Below are 17,532 nucleotides of genomic sequence, written 5' to 3'. Positions count from 1 at the left end.
GCAAGGCATGTGAAATCTTAGCTCTCTGACTGGGGATCGAATCCACATCTCCTGCATTGGAAGGCAAAGTCTTAACCACTGGATCACCAGAGACCTGCCTAAATGTTATTTAAAATCAGTGCTATCCATAGAAAAGGGGGAAGATGGGAACCATGCACCTAGTGGGGAGTGGGGGACCGTGCTCTGCAAGTCTCCCCCTGCAATGGTGTGGTAGGCATGTGGTTGGAGTCCTGAAGGCACAGACCAACAATCAAAGTAATATATACATCAGTATTACTCTACATCTTTACCTCTGATACACTGTTGTCCATTCTTGCTTTGCAGACATTGTTGAGATCACAAACCATGTCCATCCATGAGTCTCCATTATCTGAGTCGGAAATGAAACAGAGCAGTACCCTATGGTCCTTCTCCCCATGTATTCCACCTGCCTTTTGTCTGTGAAACAACTTTAGCCAAAGAATAAGTTTAATCAGAGAGGTGAGAAAATACAGAAGCAAAGAAAAACAGTCAAACAGGACAGAGCAAATAGCAGTTTGTCAGTAAGCAAAGTCAAGGATTTTTAGTTCCTTCTCAAGGGCTATAGATAATATTCTGAGCCATATCCTGTGAACTGTCTTGTAGCTACTGGAACTCCCAGGAGGTGGAAGAAATTAACTACATGATGACCATACTGTAGCCACAGCATGTTGCGTGCAAAGTCCCTTCAGTCATGTCCGACTCTTTGCGACACTATGGGACTGTAGCCCGCCAGGCTCCTCTGTCCATGGATTCTCCAGGCAAGAATACTGGAGTGGTTTGCCGCACCCTGCCTCCATGGGTCATAACAAGCTGCCACAGGTCTGAGAACTGGCCTCAAGGAAATGGGAACAAATCGACCAGGAACTGAAGATTGTGTGCTAAGTCATTCAGTCGTAGTCCAACTCTTTGTGACACTATGGACTGTAGCCCACCAGGCTTCCTCTGTCCATGGGATTCTCAGGCAAGAAATACTGGAGTGAGAACTCATCCCTTCTCCAGGGATCTTCCCCCACCCAGGGATCGAACCAGCATCTTTTACATCTCCTGCATTGTCAGGTCGGGTTCTTCACCACTAGAGTCATCCTGGCGAAGCCATGGAACTAAAGATTAATTATACTTAAAAACAATTCAAGATGATGCTGGTCAGACCACTGCAACGGCCAATTTCAAGATGATCATCAGAGCTGACTGTGCTGTTTCTGCATGTAGCTCCCTCTATCCATCTATAAAAGCTCTTGCCCAGTGCGTTGTCAGTAGGGGAAAGTCGGCCTTTGGGACAACAGATATCCACCCCTCCCCCACTCCCACCTCCCCCACTCGCCTATCTCCCCACCTCCCACCTCCCATTGATAGCATCCAAAGTAAGCAACTTCCCTTTCTACCCACCATGTCCTTTTTATTGGTTTTTGAGCAGCGAGCAGCCAGACCCCCCAAGTTTTTGGTAATAGAAGGACCTTTGGCTCACTCTCACTAAATCTAATCTTCAAGCCTGCAGTTTCCTACACGCCACAGATGGGAACCATACTTTGCCATCATGATGTCCATGAGGATCAAGTGTGATAATATCTTTGTAAGTGCTCAGCACACAGGAAGATGCTCAAGGCGCATTTAGTACACCATTATGCTTATTTTGGAGCAGAACATTGCTGGGCTGTTTAAGCCATTTCTTTCCTCGCTGTTGTCTTCCCATCCCTCTATCCCTCTCCCCACTTCCTTCCAAGCTTTCCTGGACCTATTTATGTCATTCCTTTCATCTGTTTTTCTTTCCCAGAACAGCAAATTCCTCAAGAGATTACATGGGATTCTCTTTGGAAATACACATGTCTCTTAGTCCTGCCTGTGGAAGCAAAGAGGACAGCCCCAGGACTCCAGGACTGTTCCTTGCTGGGAGCAACATTCTGCTTCTTGGTCCACTCAGATACCTCATGTAGAGGCTGACATGGCTTCACATCTGCACCTGTGAGTCACGTCGGGTGTGAACTCTGTGCAGGCCAGAGGGTGCCTGTTACCTGGCAGTGCCAGAAAGGTCTCTACTCTTTCTCTTTCTATATAAAAGTTACTTCTTTTCCAGGCAGTGATTAATTAGTTGAAGATCAGGTGAAGATTTTTGCCAATTTGGGGCAAAGCCATTGACTTCAACTCTATGGATTATCTATGTAGAATGCAATTTTGCTAGTACTTGAAAAAGCAGAACATACAAAAAGGCTGGATGTGTTCAATTTTTATTCTTTTTGAAACCACTTGTCTAACTATAGATGAAATATGTGCTTATGTGAAAGGTCTAGAGATTTCGGAAGTGTATTAATGACATTTCAAATCACCAAAAAATCCATCCACCTAGAATTACACCCACTGTTAGCATTTTAGTGTATTTCTTGTTAGGTTTTCCTAACTCCCTGACTAGACAAAGAAGAAGGTCTAGTTGTCTCTGCTGTACTATTGTATAAAGTGGCACAGACTAGCCTGGGAACTGCTAGATTTCCAAAGAGCAGAGCTGTGAGCTTCTGCTGGAGCTTTCCTTCCAGTCCAACCTGGCTTGTATTCTTCTCCATCTGATGACAGTGACTGATGTCTGGGCAACAACTTCACTAAAGGAGACAGGTAAGACATGTCAGCTGGAAGCACGGTGGGAAAGGAGTAGTGAGAGAAGCAGGACTATTCATACTGCACAAAGGACTCTGTGCAGCCTCCCACTCAGACCGTAGCTTTTTTCCTTGTCTAAATGTACTGTGTACACAACAGACCCAATTTATCGTTTTAACTGTTGGCTGCTGAGTGTCTGCCTCTCTCAGGATCCTTGTAAAGTCAGGATTTGTGTATGTGTGAACAACAGAAAGTGAAAGTGAAAGTCACTGAGTTGTATCTGACTCTTTGCGACCCCATGGAATAGTCCATGACTATTAGTCCTAGTCTATCCAGGCCAGAATACTGGAGTGGGTAGCCGTTCCCGTTTCCAGGGATCTTCCCTACCCAGGGATCGAACCCAGGTCTCCCACGTTACAAGTAGATTCTTTACCACCTGAGTCACCAGGGAAGCCCAAGAATACTGGAGTGGGTAGCCTTTCCCTTCTCCAGGGGATCTTCCAAACCCAGGAATCGAACTGGGGTCTCCTGCATTGCAGGTGGAGGGAGAGGCCTTAATTGGAAAAAAAAATTACAGATAGGGAAAATGTACCTTACCCTACTCTCACCCCGTTGGAAACTTCATGCCTCTCCTTCCCAACCTGAATGCCATCTTCAGTCCTCCCAGGGACTGTGTTGTTTCTCTGGAGCCTAAATTCTGTCCACAGATGGGAGTCATTAGCCACTGAAAACAATGTAACTGTGTGTCTACTTTCCTAAAAGAAGGGTTCTTGTTAAATCCAGCCAATAGAGGAACACAGGCGGCAACAGTCATTTTGAAAGAGGCACCAGTTTGCTGGCACTAACCACTGTGATGGTGCTATTGGTGGGGGTGGAGGTGATGATCCTAAGAAAATGATGACTTAAAGCTTACTAGGACCAAGATCTGTGCTCAGCTTTTTTCATCTATCTCATTTAATCTTCTCAAACATCCTATAAGTACTATTAATACTTCTATCTCCATCTCTATAGATGGATTGATTATTCCAGCATTCGTGATCATATTTGAAGTCACAGCTTATTGCTGACATTTGCCTGCTTGTCACACACTGAATCTTACACTTCTCCAGCAGTCACCCTCTTGTTCATAGCCCCACAATGAACCTAGAAATCATTCCAGTAGCCATCTTCATGCTCATTACATTACACTGAACCTTCACCTGATCCTAGTTTTCACTGTCATGTTGGTTATTTCACATTGAATCTTAACCTTATTTCAGTAACCTTATTTCAGCATGCTTTTTGTCTCACACTGAACATTATCCTTACACAAGTGGTCAACGTCATGTTTACTGTCCACATTGACCAGTGACTGTATTCCAGGAGCCATCACTCTTCTTGTTAGCCTGTTGTTTAGGACACTGAACTTACATTTTCCAGCTGGCAGCATCATGCTGGTTGTCTTACACTGAAACTTGACCTTATTGCAGTGGGAATCTAGTCTCATACTGCAGTATACTCCTTTGAAGTTGTCATATTCATGCTGCAGACACGACACAAAGAGTTTAACTTATTTAGTTCTTCTGTAGCTGGAATTGAAGGATAAGCTTGAAGTTGCATGAAGAAGGGTGGTGTAGTTTCTCTATTTCATGCTTTTGAAGTCTCTAGAAGCATCCATTCTGGGTCAGTTTATGTAGGAGTCAGAGAAATGAATAATTGCCTTCTATCAGCATTCATCATCTTGTGGCCATATATATGCTAAAATGTAAGCTTAATCCAGTGGTCATCTTCATGCTTCCTTTTTTTTTAATTGAAGCATAGATAATTTACAATGCTATTTTCAAAGGGAGTGTGAAGAAGCAAGAAGTTTAAGGGCTATAAAGTGTGGTGTGAAGTACAGAATATTATCCATCCTGCACAGTCTTCTTGTAAGCAGCTCTTTTGCCCCTTTTCTGTCACCCCGCAGAACTTAATTAGAAAAATGAGATCACTGGGTAACATTTAACCTAACTCCTGACTTATGCTCTACTGAATGTACACAATGCCTTCCCTAATTTGGTGAGTCCCTTCCCGGATTATAAGGAGTAAGAATGAAGAATTAAATAGTTGAGGAATGACTGACTTTCTACCCCTAGTATCCCCCTTCGCAAATTTGCAGATGGACCATGTGGGCAAGATAGCATTCAAAGGAAGAGCATGAATCAGCAGATCCGCACACAACAGAAAAAAGACAGAATCCAGTCCCCCTACCCTGATGATTAACCGAGATTGTTTCCCCTTTATCCCTTTAAAAGTTTTCATGTCCAAGCTGAATCTGGAGTTGATTTTGGAGTATGAATCCACCCTCACTCTGGGTAGCTGGTTTCCTGATGAAAGCAACTTTTCCTTTCCAACCAACACTTGTCTCTCAAATATTGACTTTTTGAGCGATGAGCAGCCAAACCTGAGTTTGATAACACTCCTTTTAGTACTAAGCACTTCAAAATGAAGGCCACATTGAAAGGTGACGATAGCAGTAGGAGTATGCAAGAGAGAGAAGACCATGGACAGACTCATCATCATCATGTTGAAAGAAAACTCTCAGTGCAGCAGGAAGTTGTTGCATACAATCCACGCAGACTACTAACATTGTTTATTTGTAATCAACTTCTAAGGGAATTCTTCAGTGACTCAGGAGTTATATATCTTTTGAATGTAAAGTGGTTCTCTAATATATAAATCAGGTTTCCAGGTACTCCTTGGAGATAAAATATTGTTTTTGTATCATGTTGGGGATTGTAATGGATTTCACTCACTCAGACGAAGGATATGTAATACTTTAATACCTGTTAATCCTTAAAAAATGTGAACTTAGGTCATGCTAGACCTCTGAGAAGTCCTGTCTGACAATGCAATCTGGAAAAGGCTAGATAGAGACTAACTTATACATCACTCCTCGATACCAGTAGTTAAAATTCCAGAATTAGGGGATTCAGTAAACTGATTATTAATCCTGAGGAAAGACTAGGAGACGAGTTGTCTTCTCATCTGTTCCATATTTGTTACAGAAGACTAGAAAAGAATGAGGAGAATCCGGATTCTCTAGGGTCTAAGGACACTTTGCAAATTTTATTAAATGTGCCTTTAAAAAAACCTAAATGAACTTTAAAAGTAGAAATAAAGTGAACCTCATTTTCTAATCACAGTGCAGGAAAACCAAAAATTAAGAGGAAAATGGCAATGCTGTACAGTTCTTGGGTCAAAGAGAAATTATAATGAAAACTGTGATAACTTTGAAATCATCAATAATAACATGGTGATGGTTAATTTTATGTGCAATTTGGCTGAACTAAAGGATGCCCAGATTGCTGGTACAACATGATTCCTGGGCATGTCTGTGAGTATTTTCAGAAAAGATTTGCACTCATTCAGTGAACTGAGTTCCACCTTCATTGATATGTGTAGGCATCATCCAATCTGTTGAGGGGCTGAATAGAACAAAAAGGCAGAGGAAGGGCAAATTCCCTCTTCAGCTGGAATGTCCATCTTTTCCTGCCCTTGAACACTGGAGCTCCTGCTTTTCTGGCTTTCAGACTCAGGGACCTACACCTGCAGCTCCCCTTGCCTTGCCTCCCCTGCATCTCCATTCTCAGGCTTTTGGCTTTGGACTGAGAGATAAACCATTGGCTCCCTTGGTTCTTACATCTTCATACCTGGACTGGATTACACCACCAGCTTTCCTTTTTCATCTGCTTGCAGACAGCAGATTATGGGACTTAAGCTTCGTAACTATATGGGTGAATTTCTATAATCAATCTAATTATATATAAAAATATATATTATGCATATACAAATTTTATGCATACATTTCCATCTATCCATCCTCCCTATTTCTCTGGAGAATCCTGGCTAATACAAGCATTATATATAAAATGTATGGAATGTGACCAAAGTCATATTTAAAGGAAAATTCATAGCCTTAAAATGCTTTTATCATTAAACAACAAATACTTAAGATACAATATGCTGGATATTTATTGCAAGTGTACACTGTGCAGGGCCTGAACAAAATATATTTCATCTTCATAGTACTTACGAGGTGGGTACTATGTTTTGCCCTATTTGAAATGCTCAGAAGTATAATTAGGCACATCCATACCATGTTCTAACTATGACATGTTTCTAAGAACTACTTCATATAATCCTTGATCCGATGCCACAAATATTTATTAGTGCTTATTATACACAGAATACTATGACAAAGAGATAAAGAATAGATGTTCTCTACCCTATAAAATCCAGCCATGTGTGTTCATGATGTAGATGATAAAGCTCCTTTTATGACCACAACTAACTCTACTAGCTAAAATTGATTGCATTAAATGCTAAAATGGATACATAAACCCATGGTTGCAGAGAATAAAGATTCCAACTGAAGTCGGGGCAGGAGTCCATTGTGGTGCTTGTTGCCACTGCTCAGGGAAGCATCTCTAAGTTCAAACAATTAGTTAATGTGATCAAAGCAGGAAGAGCACATACGTTTTCACTTTATTAAAATATTGCATAGATACAGAGCAGTTGGGCTCATCCATTCTAAGGCACTGTCCTGGTTTGAATGCAATTCCACAAGAGAGAAAAGAGAAGGCATTACATTCAGTATTATTTACCTCTACATTCAGACTCCTCCCCTATTCCATGTTTATTGCTACTGGGATCTCAATTTTATCCACAAACTTATAGCAGCATCATACTGGGACCTGGATGACAACAATGAAGGACACATCCTGGCTCTAGTACTTGGTATGAACTGACACTTAACTACAAACTCTCTTGCACTGCTCGCCATTTGTTTCCCAACTCTTGTTTAACTAAAGATATTATAAACTCTTTATGAATTAATTTTTAATAGTTTCCATTAAGCCTAGAACAGGACTAGTTAGGCACATAGTACATACCCCCACAATGCTTGTATTAAATATCAGTTGCAAGAACTTTAATGGAATAGAAAAAAATATACTTTCCCTAATTCTAGTTTAAGGAAAGGATGACTGGTATCCTCACAAAGGAAAATACTTGAATGTCCTATTGCTTGTATTTTTTAACAAGGAACTAGGCTGAACGAATATTTTCATGTATTAACAGCTTTAACTGACAAAGAGAGTTCTTCCTTTGCTATAGGAACTTGAGTCATAACCACTAGTATATGAGAACATTTATATAAGTAGCAATGTGTGCGTGATTATAAGTAAAATTCAAAGAGGTTACAAATCACTGAGCAATGCATAAATATCTGAATTACTGATCCTCCTTAAATGATGTGTGTATGTTACATAAAAAAAAAAATAAGTGTAAAGACTTTCATAACACGCTTGAAGCAACTGGAAATAGCTAGGCTTGAGAACAATCAGGCTATACAGATAGCTATAGAAACATGTGTTAAAGGCAGTGTGTTCCAAGACTATTTGCAGAATAAGAGCTCTGTGGGTTATTATTGGGTATACATGGAAACGGGTTCTGGGGTCAAACAGGATTGCAAAACAGTGAGCCAAAAGAGGTACTTTTTCCACCTTCATGAGAGGACCTCTCAGAATCCTCATAGGCTGAAGTGCACTGTGAATCTACAAAGCAGAAACAGCAGGAAGGGATTCCCAAACTTATTTGCAAACTATCTTACAGAAATAGGTGTTCTATGACACACACTTAGGGAGACACTGAATTAAAGAATGGATAAAATTTGAAAGCACTGAGAGACACACAGTTGAATAGCAAAGGAGAGTGAAAAGCAATGGATACTGGTTCCTCAGTCAGTGTAAATTAAATTAGAGTCTACTTGTATGACTTCAACTGGCAAATGGGTTCTTCCACAAAGAGTTGACTTATCCTGGGAACAAAATAAATCATCAAACCAATACTCAGCTCTGAGCAGCATCACCCCAGACTGCCAACTAAGCAGATTAGTCAACTTTGCAAAATTCAAAAGTAAAGATTAAAATTCTAATTTCTTCAAAAACAAAATTTTCAATGGAAAGAACCCAGTTCATAGCAGGCAAACGAAATCCTCTTCATCCACGTGTTCCTAACATATTTTTATTATTTCGTAAAATACACTGTCCCCTTTGTTGCCACCTGGGACACATATAAAGTTTTAAACTAATATAATCACCTTTAATAATGACAGCAGAATAATTATGGTAATACTGTAATAGATATGCCAGATAAATATGATAATCCATTATGTTGACCCTACCCTGAAAAGGATTGCCATTATTTTTATGCTGACATTTACGATACGGTTGGCTTGGTTCACAAAATTTGTCAATGTAATAAAAAATGAGTTGCAGAGACAGAATAAATCAAATCTATGAAAACTGCAAGAGTAGGTAGATACTCTAGAATTCATATAACTTGGAAGATGGGTTTTTAAAGTAGAAAAAAAAGCTTTTCTTTTCTTACAAGCTCAAACAAAAGAATTCTTCCAAGACAAACAGGCTGCTGCATGTTTAAGATTTTGTTTTGGGGTTAGTTATCAATCTCTATAGGATTCATTTCCTTTAACAATCCTTAAAGAAGTCCTCTAAAGTGAGTGACTTGGTGCATAATAAGGCCTGCTCTCTGTCTGAAGCTTTTAGAACAATGACTACACTTGTATGGCTTCTCCCCTGTATGAATTCTTAAATGAATAACAAGGCTTGGTCTCTGTCTAAAGCTTTTCCCACAATAATTACATTTAAAAGGTCTCTCTTCAGTGTGTGTTCTCTGGTGCAAAGTAAGAGCTGTCAGCCTACTAAAACTCTTCCCACAATTATGACATCTATGAGGTTTCTCACCCGAATGAGTTTTCAGATGTCTTTTAAGACTTGATCCATGACAAAAGCTTTTCCCACACTCAAGACATTTATATGTTTCTTCTTCGGAATGGGTTCTCTGGTGCCCTATAAGGTGTGACCGCCGAGTGAATCGCTTTTTACACACAGTGCATTCATAGGGTCTCTCCCCTGTGTGAAGTCGTTGGTGTCTGTAAAGGTCTGAACTACGGAGGAATCTCTTTCCACATTCAGGGCACTTATGAGGTTCCTCTCCTGAATGAATTCTCTGGTGCCCTGTAAGTTGTGACTTTCGAGCAAAACATTTCCCACACTGAGAACATCGGTGAGGTTTGTCACCCGGACTCTTCTTCTTATGGGGTCTTGGGTTGAGAGGTTCTTCCAAGTTGGAGCTCTCAGGTTTCTCTCCTGCTGAGGGGTTCTGATGCTCTACAAGTTTTGTTAAATCTCCCTGTAAATCCTCTGGAGGGGTTTCCCATTGATTTTCTAGCTGTACATAGTCTTTTTGCAAAATGGGGCCATGAAGAGCATTCCCCTCTAAAGTAACAATAAATGGATACATATTCTCCAGTTTTTTCTGTTTTTCTGAAGTATCTTCTTCATTTTCTATTCCAATCTCAAAACCTGAGAGAAGAAACAGAATACAGATCTCACCATGTCCCACATGGAAAAGAACATGAGGGAAAATGAAGAGTTTATATTAAACCATTCATAGAAATAAGAGATGTTCCTTAGTAGAATCCAAAACTCTTTACCCTGATCAAGGTTGATTTTTTTCTTTTCTTTCTTGTGTGGTATCAATGAACAATTACTTACCTAACTTGGAATCAAGTAATTGCTTAATTTCTTTGGAATCTTGCAGTTCCTTCACCCATGCCTCTTCTCTATGCTCCAATGGAAAGCTCACGTCAAGTTTTGGTATTGGGTATCCTTGCCAGAAGAAAGATGAGAAGCATAATAATTTGGGTCATCAAAGGTTTTTACAGAGTTCAGCCTGATATCTTGGACATGTGGCTGCTTAATATTCACTTCCTCCTCAATTACTATTACATCACCTGGAATCTCTTGCAAGAGTCTTTTTTTTAAAAGATAAGAGCAAAAAATGAGAGAACAACCTTTGTGTTCAACTTAAGGCACTCTTCCTCTAACCTATGGAAGGGAGTGAATCAATTCTGCGCTGAAATCAATACACTAAATTGCTACTTTATCTATTTTCATAATAGATTTATTTAGGTTAGAGCCAAGAAAGTGAAGTGAAAGTGTTAGTCACTCAGTTGTGTCTGACCCTTTGTGACCCCATGGACAGTAGCCCAACAGGCTCTTCTGTCCATGGACTTCTCCAGGCAAGAATACTGAAGTGGGTTGCCATTTCCTTCTCCAGGAGATCTTCTCAACCCAGGGATTGAACCTAGGTCTCCCACACTGTGGGCAGACTCTTTACCAACTGAGCCACCAGGGAAGACCCTAGGTTAGAGCCAAAATATGAAATAAATCTTCATAAAGTTGGCATTGAAACTGAGAGATGCTGATATTGAGTACTACATGAAGAGAGGTAAAGCCAGAAGTTATGCAACTGCTTATTGGAATAATTTCAATTGAGATTTCCAAATTATAATGGAAATTGACTGGGCTGACAACCAGAAAAGCAGTTTCTGTTTGCTTCAGCTGAAATCTGGAAGTGGACTGATTCTCCTGAAATTACCCCAAGTAACCATTAAAGAGTGTTTCTCACGGTCAGGCTGCTGCTGCTAAGTCGCTTCAGTCATGTCCGACTCTGTGCGACCCCAGAGACGGCAGCCCACCAGGCTCCCCCGTCCCTGGGATTCTCCAGGCAAGAACACTGAGTGTTCTTGCCTGGAGTGGGTTGCCAGCGTGGGTTGCCATTTCCTTCTCCAATGCAGGAAAGTGAAAAGTGAAAGTGAAGTTGCTCAGTCATGTCTGACTCTTAGCAACCCCATGGACTGCAGCCTACCAGGCTCCTCCGTCCATGGGATTCTCCAGGCAAGAGTACTGGAATGGACTGCCATTGCCTTCTCCACACTGTCAGGCTAAGAACAACCAAAGAAATTTCTCCATTCAGTGCCCCCCTCACTGTGCCCTATTACCTTCTCCTTACTGAGAGCCTCTCTGGCTCACAGTCTCTCTCCATATCCCTTCCTTGCCTTCTCTGCTCTGCCCAAGTTAACTGGTCCATCATCAAGTGTGGGTTGGAAGTAGCTCATTTTAGACAGAAATGCAGCATGATGTTTAAATATTAGCACCATTAACATAATATTAGCAGGTTAATTTGATGAATTTTAACCATTATATCAAAACATAGGAAGTGGACTAAAATATCTTATTTTATATTTTCATGGGAAAAAAGATCTTTTAAGATTAAGAAACAAATATGTGCTTCATATAAAATTCTGTTTAAATTCACTATATTGTTTTTGTTTGGGTTTCAAAGCTAAGAATAGGATGACAGGGCAATGAGACCAAGATCAAATACACTGGAGGTCACAGGTCAAAGGAAAGCTGCCATTATGTATTAAAAATGGAAGCAAACTGAAACTTGAAATAAGCAGAGAGAGTAGCAAAGGCCTACATGTGAAATACTGACGTATAACCTAAATGTAGGAAGGGAGACAGACTTCTAGTATGATACCATGAGGAGCTCTTAGACCTATTTCCCAGTTTAACTGGTGAAAATTCTTAAAAATAACACAAGAAACATTTAAAGTCTAGAAAATTAAGAAACATCTATTTTTAATACCCCCAGAAGGGGTAAAATGGAATAGAGTTACATACGAGAAATATTTCTACATCTCACTGACATTAAGTCAATATAAATCTGAAGCTGATTATAAGTCAAGATGTACATGTTAACTCTAGAGTAACCACTAAGGAAATAACTTTAAAAATTGTGAAAATTCATTAAAGTCAGTAAAATGTTACATTTAAAATATTTACTTGGTGTCAAAGAAAGCAGTAGATGACAGATAGAGGGACAAAAAAGATATGAGACCTATCCAAAAATGAAAACTAAAATAGCAGATATAAATCCAACCATATCAAAGATAAGATTAAATGGTATGAATTAAACAACTCAATCAAAAGGCAGAGATCATCAGACTGGATTTTTAAAAATCCAACTATATGCTGTCCAAGGAAACACACTTCAGATTCAAAGATACAAACAGACTGAATGTAAACGAACAGAAGAAGATATGTCATGCAAGCAGCAAGCAACCATAAGACAGCCAGAATGACTATATTAATATCAGACAAAATAGATAGTAGAACAAGAGAATCACTTCATAATGATAACAGGATCAATCCACTAGGAAGATGTAACAATTATAAACATATGTGCACTTAAATAACACAGTGAAAAATATATGAAGAAAAAAATGTAAAAAGAAATAGACAATTGATAACAATAGTTGTGGACTTCAACACCTCTTTGCACTACTAGATAGAAAATTTAGGCAGAATATCAACAATAAAAGACTTAAAAATACCAGAGACCAGCTAAACATCACAGACATTTACAGATAACACTCCACAGCGAACAACACCAGAATATACATGCTTCTTAGGTTCAGAGAAAATTCTACAGGACAGTCGAGATGCTATACCATAAAACAAATGTTCAAAAATGTTAAAGGATCACAATTACAAAGTACATTCCCCCACTAAAATGACATTATAAATAAGTAACAGAAAGAAAATTGGGAATGTCACAAATATAAAGAAATTGAACAACACATTCCTAAGTAACCCATCAGTCAAAGAAGAAATCAAAAGGGAAATTAGAAATACTCTGAGGTAAATGAAAATGAAAACTTTGGGAGGTAAAACCAGTGCTTAGTTAGAGGGAAATTTATAGCTTTGAATGCCTATATTAAAAAGGAAGAAAAATCTCAATAACCTAACTTTACACCTTACACCATACCCTGGATGCAGACAGGAAATGTGCGCTCAAACTTGAGCTTCTTCCTGAATGTTAACTTCATGCAATTTTTAATTATATAGCAACTCCACCCCTACCCACCTCCATTATCTTGCATAACACACAGATCCTTATGCCTCTGGTGCAGTCAGTCTCCTCCTCCTGGACTCTCAGAGCCCTGCTTCTGACACTATCACCAGTTTGTATTCCCCAACCTATGCTCAAAGCCCATGTCAGTGGAGGCCACTAACCATTCCCCTTGACCTGTCCCCCACCCTTCTGACCTGAGTTCCCATTGTCTAGTGACTACAGCCATGAAATTAAAAGACACGTGCTCCTTGGAAGAAAAGCTATGACAAACCTAGACAGCATCTTAAAAAGCAGACATTACTTTGCCAACAAAGGCCCATATAGTCAGAGCTATGGTTTTTTCAGGAGTCATGTATGGATGTGAGAGTTGGACCATAAAGAAAGCTGAGCACCAAAGAACTGATGATTTTGAACTGTGGTGTAGAAGACTCTTGAGAGTCCCTTGGACTGCAAAGAGATCAAACCAGTCACTCCTAAAGGAAATCAATCCTGACTATTCATTGGAAAGACTGATGCTGAAGCTGATGCTCCAATACTTTGGCCACCTGATGTGAAGAGCTGACTCATTAGAAAAACCCTGATACTGGAAAAGATTGAAGGCAGGAGAAGAAGGGAGCAAAAGAGAATGAGATGGTTGGATGGCATCACTGACTCAATGGACATGAGTTTGAGCAAGTTCTGAAAGATGGTGAAGGACAGGAAGCCTGGTGTGCTGCAGTCCATGAAGTCGCAAAGAGTCAGACACGACTGAGCGACTGAACTGAACTGAAAATATAGAAGCAACCCAAGTACACATTTATGGAAAATGGATACGCTAAATGTGATATATACATACAAGGGATTATTATTCAGCCTTTAAAGGGATGGAAATTCTGATATATGCTACAACATGAATGAACCCTGAGCACATTGTGCTAAGTGAAATAAGCCAGTCACGAAAAGACAAGCACTGCATTATTTTACATGAGGTACACAGAGTAGTCAAATTCATTAAAACAGAAAGTTGAATGGTGGTAACCAGGAGCTGGTGATGGGGTGGGGGGCAGGGTGTGGAATGTAGAAATGAGAAGTTGTATAAATGGGTATAGAGTTTCAATTTTACAAGATAAAAAGTTACGGAGATGGATGTTGGAATAGCTCCACAAAATTACAAATGTATTTAATACCTCTGACCTGTACACATAAAAATGGTTGAGGTTGTAAATCTTAGGTTGTATTTTATCATGATAAAAACAAAATTGAAAAGAGAAAAATAGGCTTCCTGAGCAGGGTCATTAGCTTAAGGGATTTTCAATCCCACTCGATCTAAGGTGCTTTGTGACCAGCTATTCCCAGAGAGATATTTCCTCCTTCTACTCTTGATCAGAGTGGCCCATTTCCATCAGGCATTCCCCAACCCTAGAGAGCTCTTGAGCTCTCAAAACAGAAACCAAAGAAAGGAAAGCAAACCCTTGCCTTACCAGGGTCGAGAAAGGGCTGGCCTTCCCCAGCAGCACTGAAGCTCAGCTCCTGTGGCCCGGCTTGTGGGATCCATGCCTCTGCCACTGGGACTTCTGGGGCAGGTCCCATTACTTGGAGTGGGGGTGACTCCAGGTGGATGTTTGGTGGTATGTGTGCCATTCCCACTGGTGCCAGTTCTTCCAAGAGCATTTCTTGCCTATCGAGCTGGAGGAAATGCCAGAACCATCACTAAAAGTCCAGAGCAGCCCTGCCCAGTAGCAATATAATGCAAGCTACCCATGTCCTTTTAAATTTACCAGAGGCCATATGAAACAAAAAAGGAAATAAAATTAATCTTAACAACATACAGTATTTAACCCAATGTATCTAAATTATCATAATTTCAGAATGTAATCAGTATAAACAATTGTTAGTGAGATATTTCACCTACTCTTGTTTCATATAAGTTTTTCAGAATGTGCTGTGTATGTTACACTTACAGCATATTTCACTTTGGAACAGCCACATTACAAAGTGCTTAAGAGCCACTGTGCTGGGTACTGTGCTGGGGTGGTGCATGATTAGACCATACAAAGATTAAATCCTATATGCTAAGCTAAACCAGAAAGACAGAGAAAGGGAAACCATAAATTCATCCTATCCTAGGGGACCAGGAACCTTGGATGACTCCTGCTCAGGCAGGCTAACTACAGAGCCCCATCGACATCCCCTGCTGGAGTGCCCCTAATGCCCACCCACAAGTACTTCCTGCCTTTCTCCAAAGATTCTGCCTCTGCTCAGCTATGGTTTCACTCGATGGTGTTGAACAGAGGACTAATGCCACCACCTCTATGGGCATTTTGCCTAGGATGGTAGGTGATGGCTATCAGAATGTTCTAAGCCAGAGATGGGATTCTATATAATTCACAAGGAAGAATTGTTCCACTTCCAAACCATTTAGCAACGTTCCCTCAAACACTCACTGGGTAAAAAGAACCTGTCAAGGATCTCACCCTGTTGGTTATATAAACACAAAATATTTTTGCATATTTTAGCATGACTTAGATTTTCTAGAAAAGCATTACTTTGGCAATCAAGAAAGACTATACACTATTTTCCAATTGACCAGAGTTGTTTGTCACTTTGAGAAATCATATGACCAGCAGCAAACACCACTCGTTAATATCTGAGTGTACCATATCACTCGAAGTTCCTGGCTGTCATATCCCCAGTGTATCTATGGCATAGATTCAAGCAAATGACAATTCCATAAAGTTTTGGTACAGTCAGCCCAAATACCATGCACAATGAAATGCTTATTAGTTCATAAGAAATCACAATCCTTTTCCTTTATATTCCTTCTAGACTACTCAACTCAGGGTTGGCAATATTTACTTGTCAAGAGACAGTAAATATTTTAGGCTTTGTGGGTAGTACTGCAGTACTGGTTTGTTTCTCTTCTTTTTTTAACCATCCTTCAAAAAGGTAATAACTATGACTATTTCGTGGTTGTATAAAAAATAGGCTTTGTGTAATATTTGGCCCACAGGGCACTTATTATATTGATTTTTTCCCTAATTTGTATATGTAATTTATATTATTCATAAATTTCATTTTAGGATAGTAAAGGGGACATTACCAAATATTTGTTATAGAAGTGGAGTTGGGTTTAATAGTTGAGACTGTCTGGAACCTATGCTGATTCCAGTAGAAGGAAAAATTGGAAAGCTCCAGCAGGGAAATCCGTGGTACCAGTCAGAAGTCTGATCCAGTCCCAGCTGCCTTGTTACTTCTTTGGGTCTAATTACCAAGATCCCAACCTCTTTTCTCACCTGCTGCTCTGGTATCTCAAGTTCTCTCTGTAAGTCTTCTATCAGTGACACAACTCTTTCTCTGTTTCTCTTGGGCAATGTTCCCTCACCCAAGTCTCTATCTCTGTGGGGAGAATCGTTAGGAATTGCTCCAATACCAGCAGCTCCAAGATTTTGCTCCTTAGGAACGCATCTTTGGCTTCAGCCATTGACAGCAAGAGCTCCCAGAGTTTGTTGAAAGCTTCATGAGGCCCAGCTGCTTCTTTGTACTGGAACTGCCGGAAGCGCTGGCGGAAGACCTCACAGTCAGTATCATACTCTTGAAACACCGAGCCCTGATTTCAAGGAGGCCTGGATTGCACAACCCAGGGGCCACAGCCATTGCCCTCTTCCAGAATGTGCAATTTATATGGAACTTGAAGTGGCAGATTTCAAATTTCTTTACTTCTGTTATCCTCCGTGGTGGAGCCACCTATGTATACGCTGAGGTCGGGACAAAATGAGAAAAGAGAAACAGAAGTGGTTACCAGGGGGCAGATTTACCTCCCTTAACTTGCTTACTTTTCTCCAAAGCCCTAAGGAAGCAAATCAATCTTGGGCGGGAAGGGATTGAGAATCTGATGAAAGCCATAAACTCTCTTCTAGAAAAATACACATCACGTGAAATTCTGCATTTAATTTCAATAAGGCTATAAAATCTTCAAGACCATCTATGATTCTCTAGAAATATACTCTCCAATCTGGTATTCAATAGTCCCATGTGAGTTGGGGGGAGAGATAAATTAGGAGTCTGGGATTAACATATATACATTACTATATATAAAGTAGGTAAACAACAAGGACTTACTGTATAGCACAGGGAACTATACTC

General features: G+C 40.1%; 1 protein-coding gene across 1 annotated transcript; it reads right to left on the bottom strand.

Moving 5' to 3' along the window:
• Positions 1–209: 209 nt before the first annotated feature.
• LOC132342077 (zinc finger protein 449) lies at positions 210–16,811 on the bottom strand. The gene is made up of 5 exons (XM_059883610.1): positions 16,683–16,811; positions 14,871–15,075; positions 10,203–10,316; positions 9,390–10,010; positions 210–449 (listed from the first exon to the last, which is right to left on the bottom strand). The coding sequence occupies exons 2-5, from the start codon at positions 15,058–15,060 to the stop codon at positions 400–402; spliced, it is 975 nt and encodes a 324-aa protein (XP_059739593.1). The 5' UTR covers positions 15,061–15,075; positions 16,683–16,811; the 3' UTR covers positions 210–399.
• Positions 16,812–17,532: the final 721 nt, after the last annotated feature.

The sequence above is a fragment of the Bos taurus genome, chromosome X (assembly GCF_002263795.3).
Source record: "Bos taurus isolate L1 Dominette 01449 registration number 42190680 breed Hereford chromosome X, ARS-UCD2.0, whole genome shotgun sequence".
Taxonomy (NCBI): Eukaryota; Metazoa; Chordata; class Mammalia; order Artiodactyla; family Bovidae; genus Bos; species Bos taurus.
This window is presented reverse-complemented; position numbering and strand designations above follow the sequence as displayed.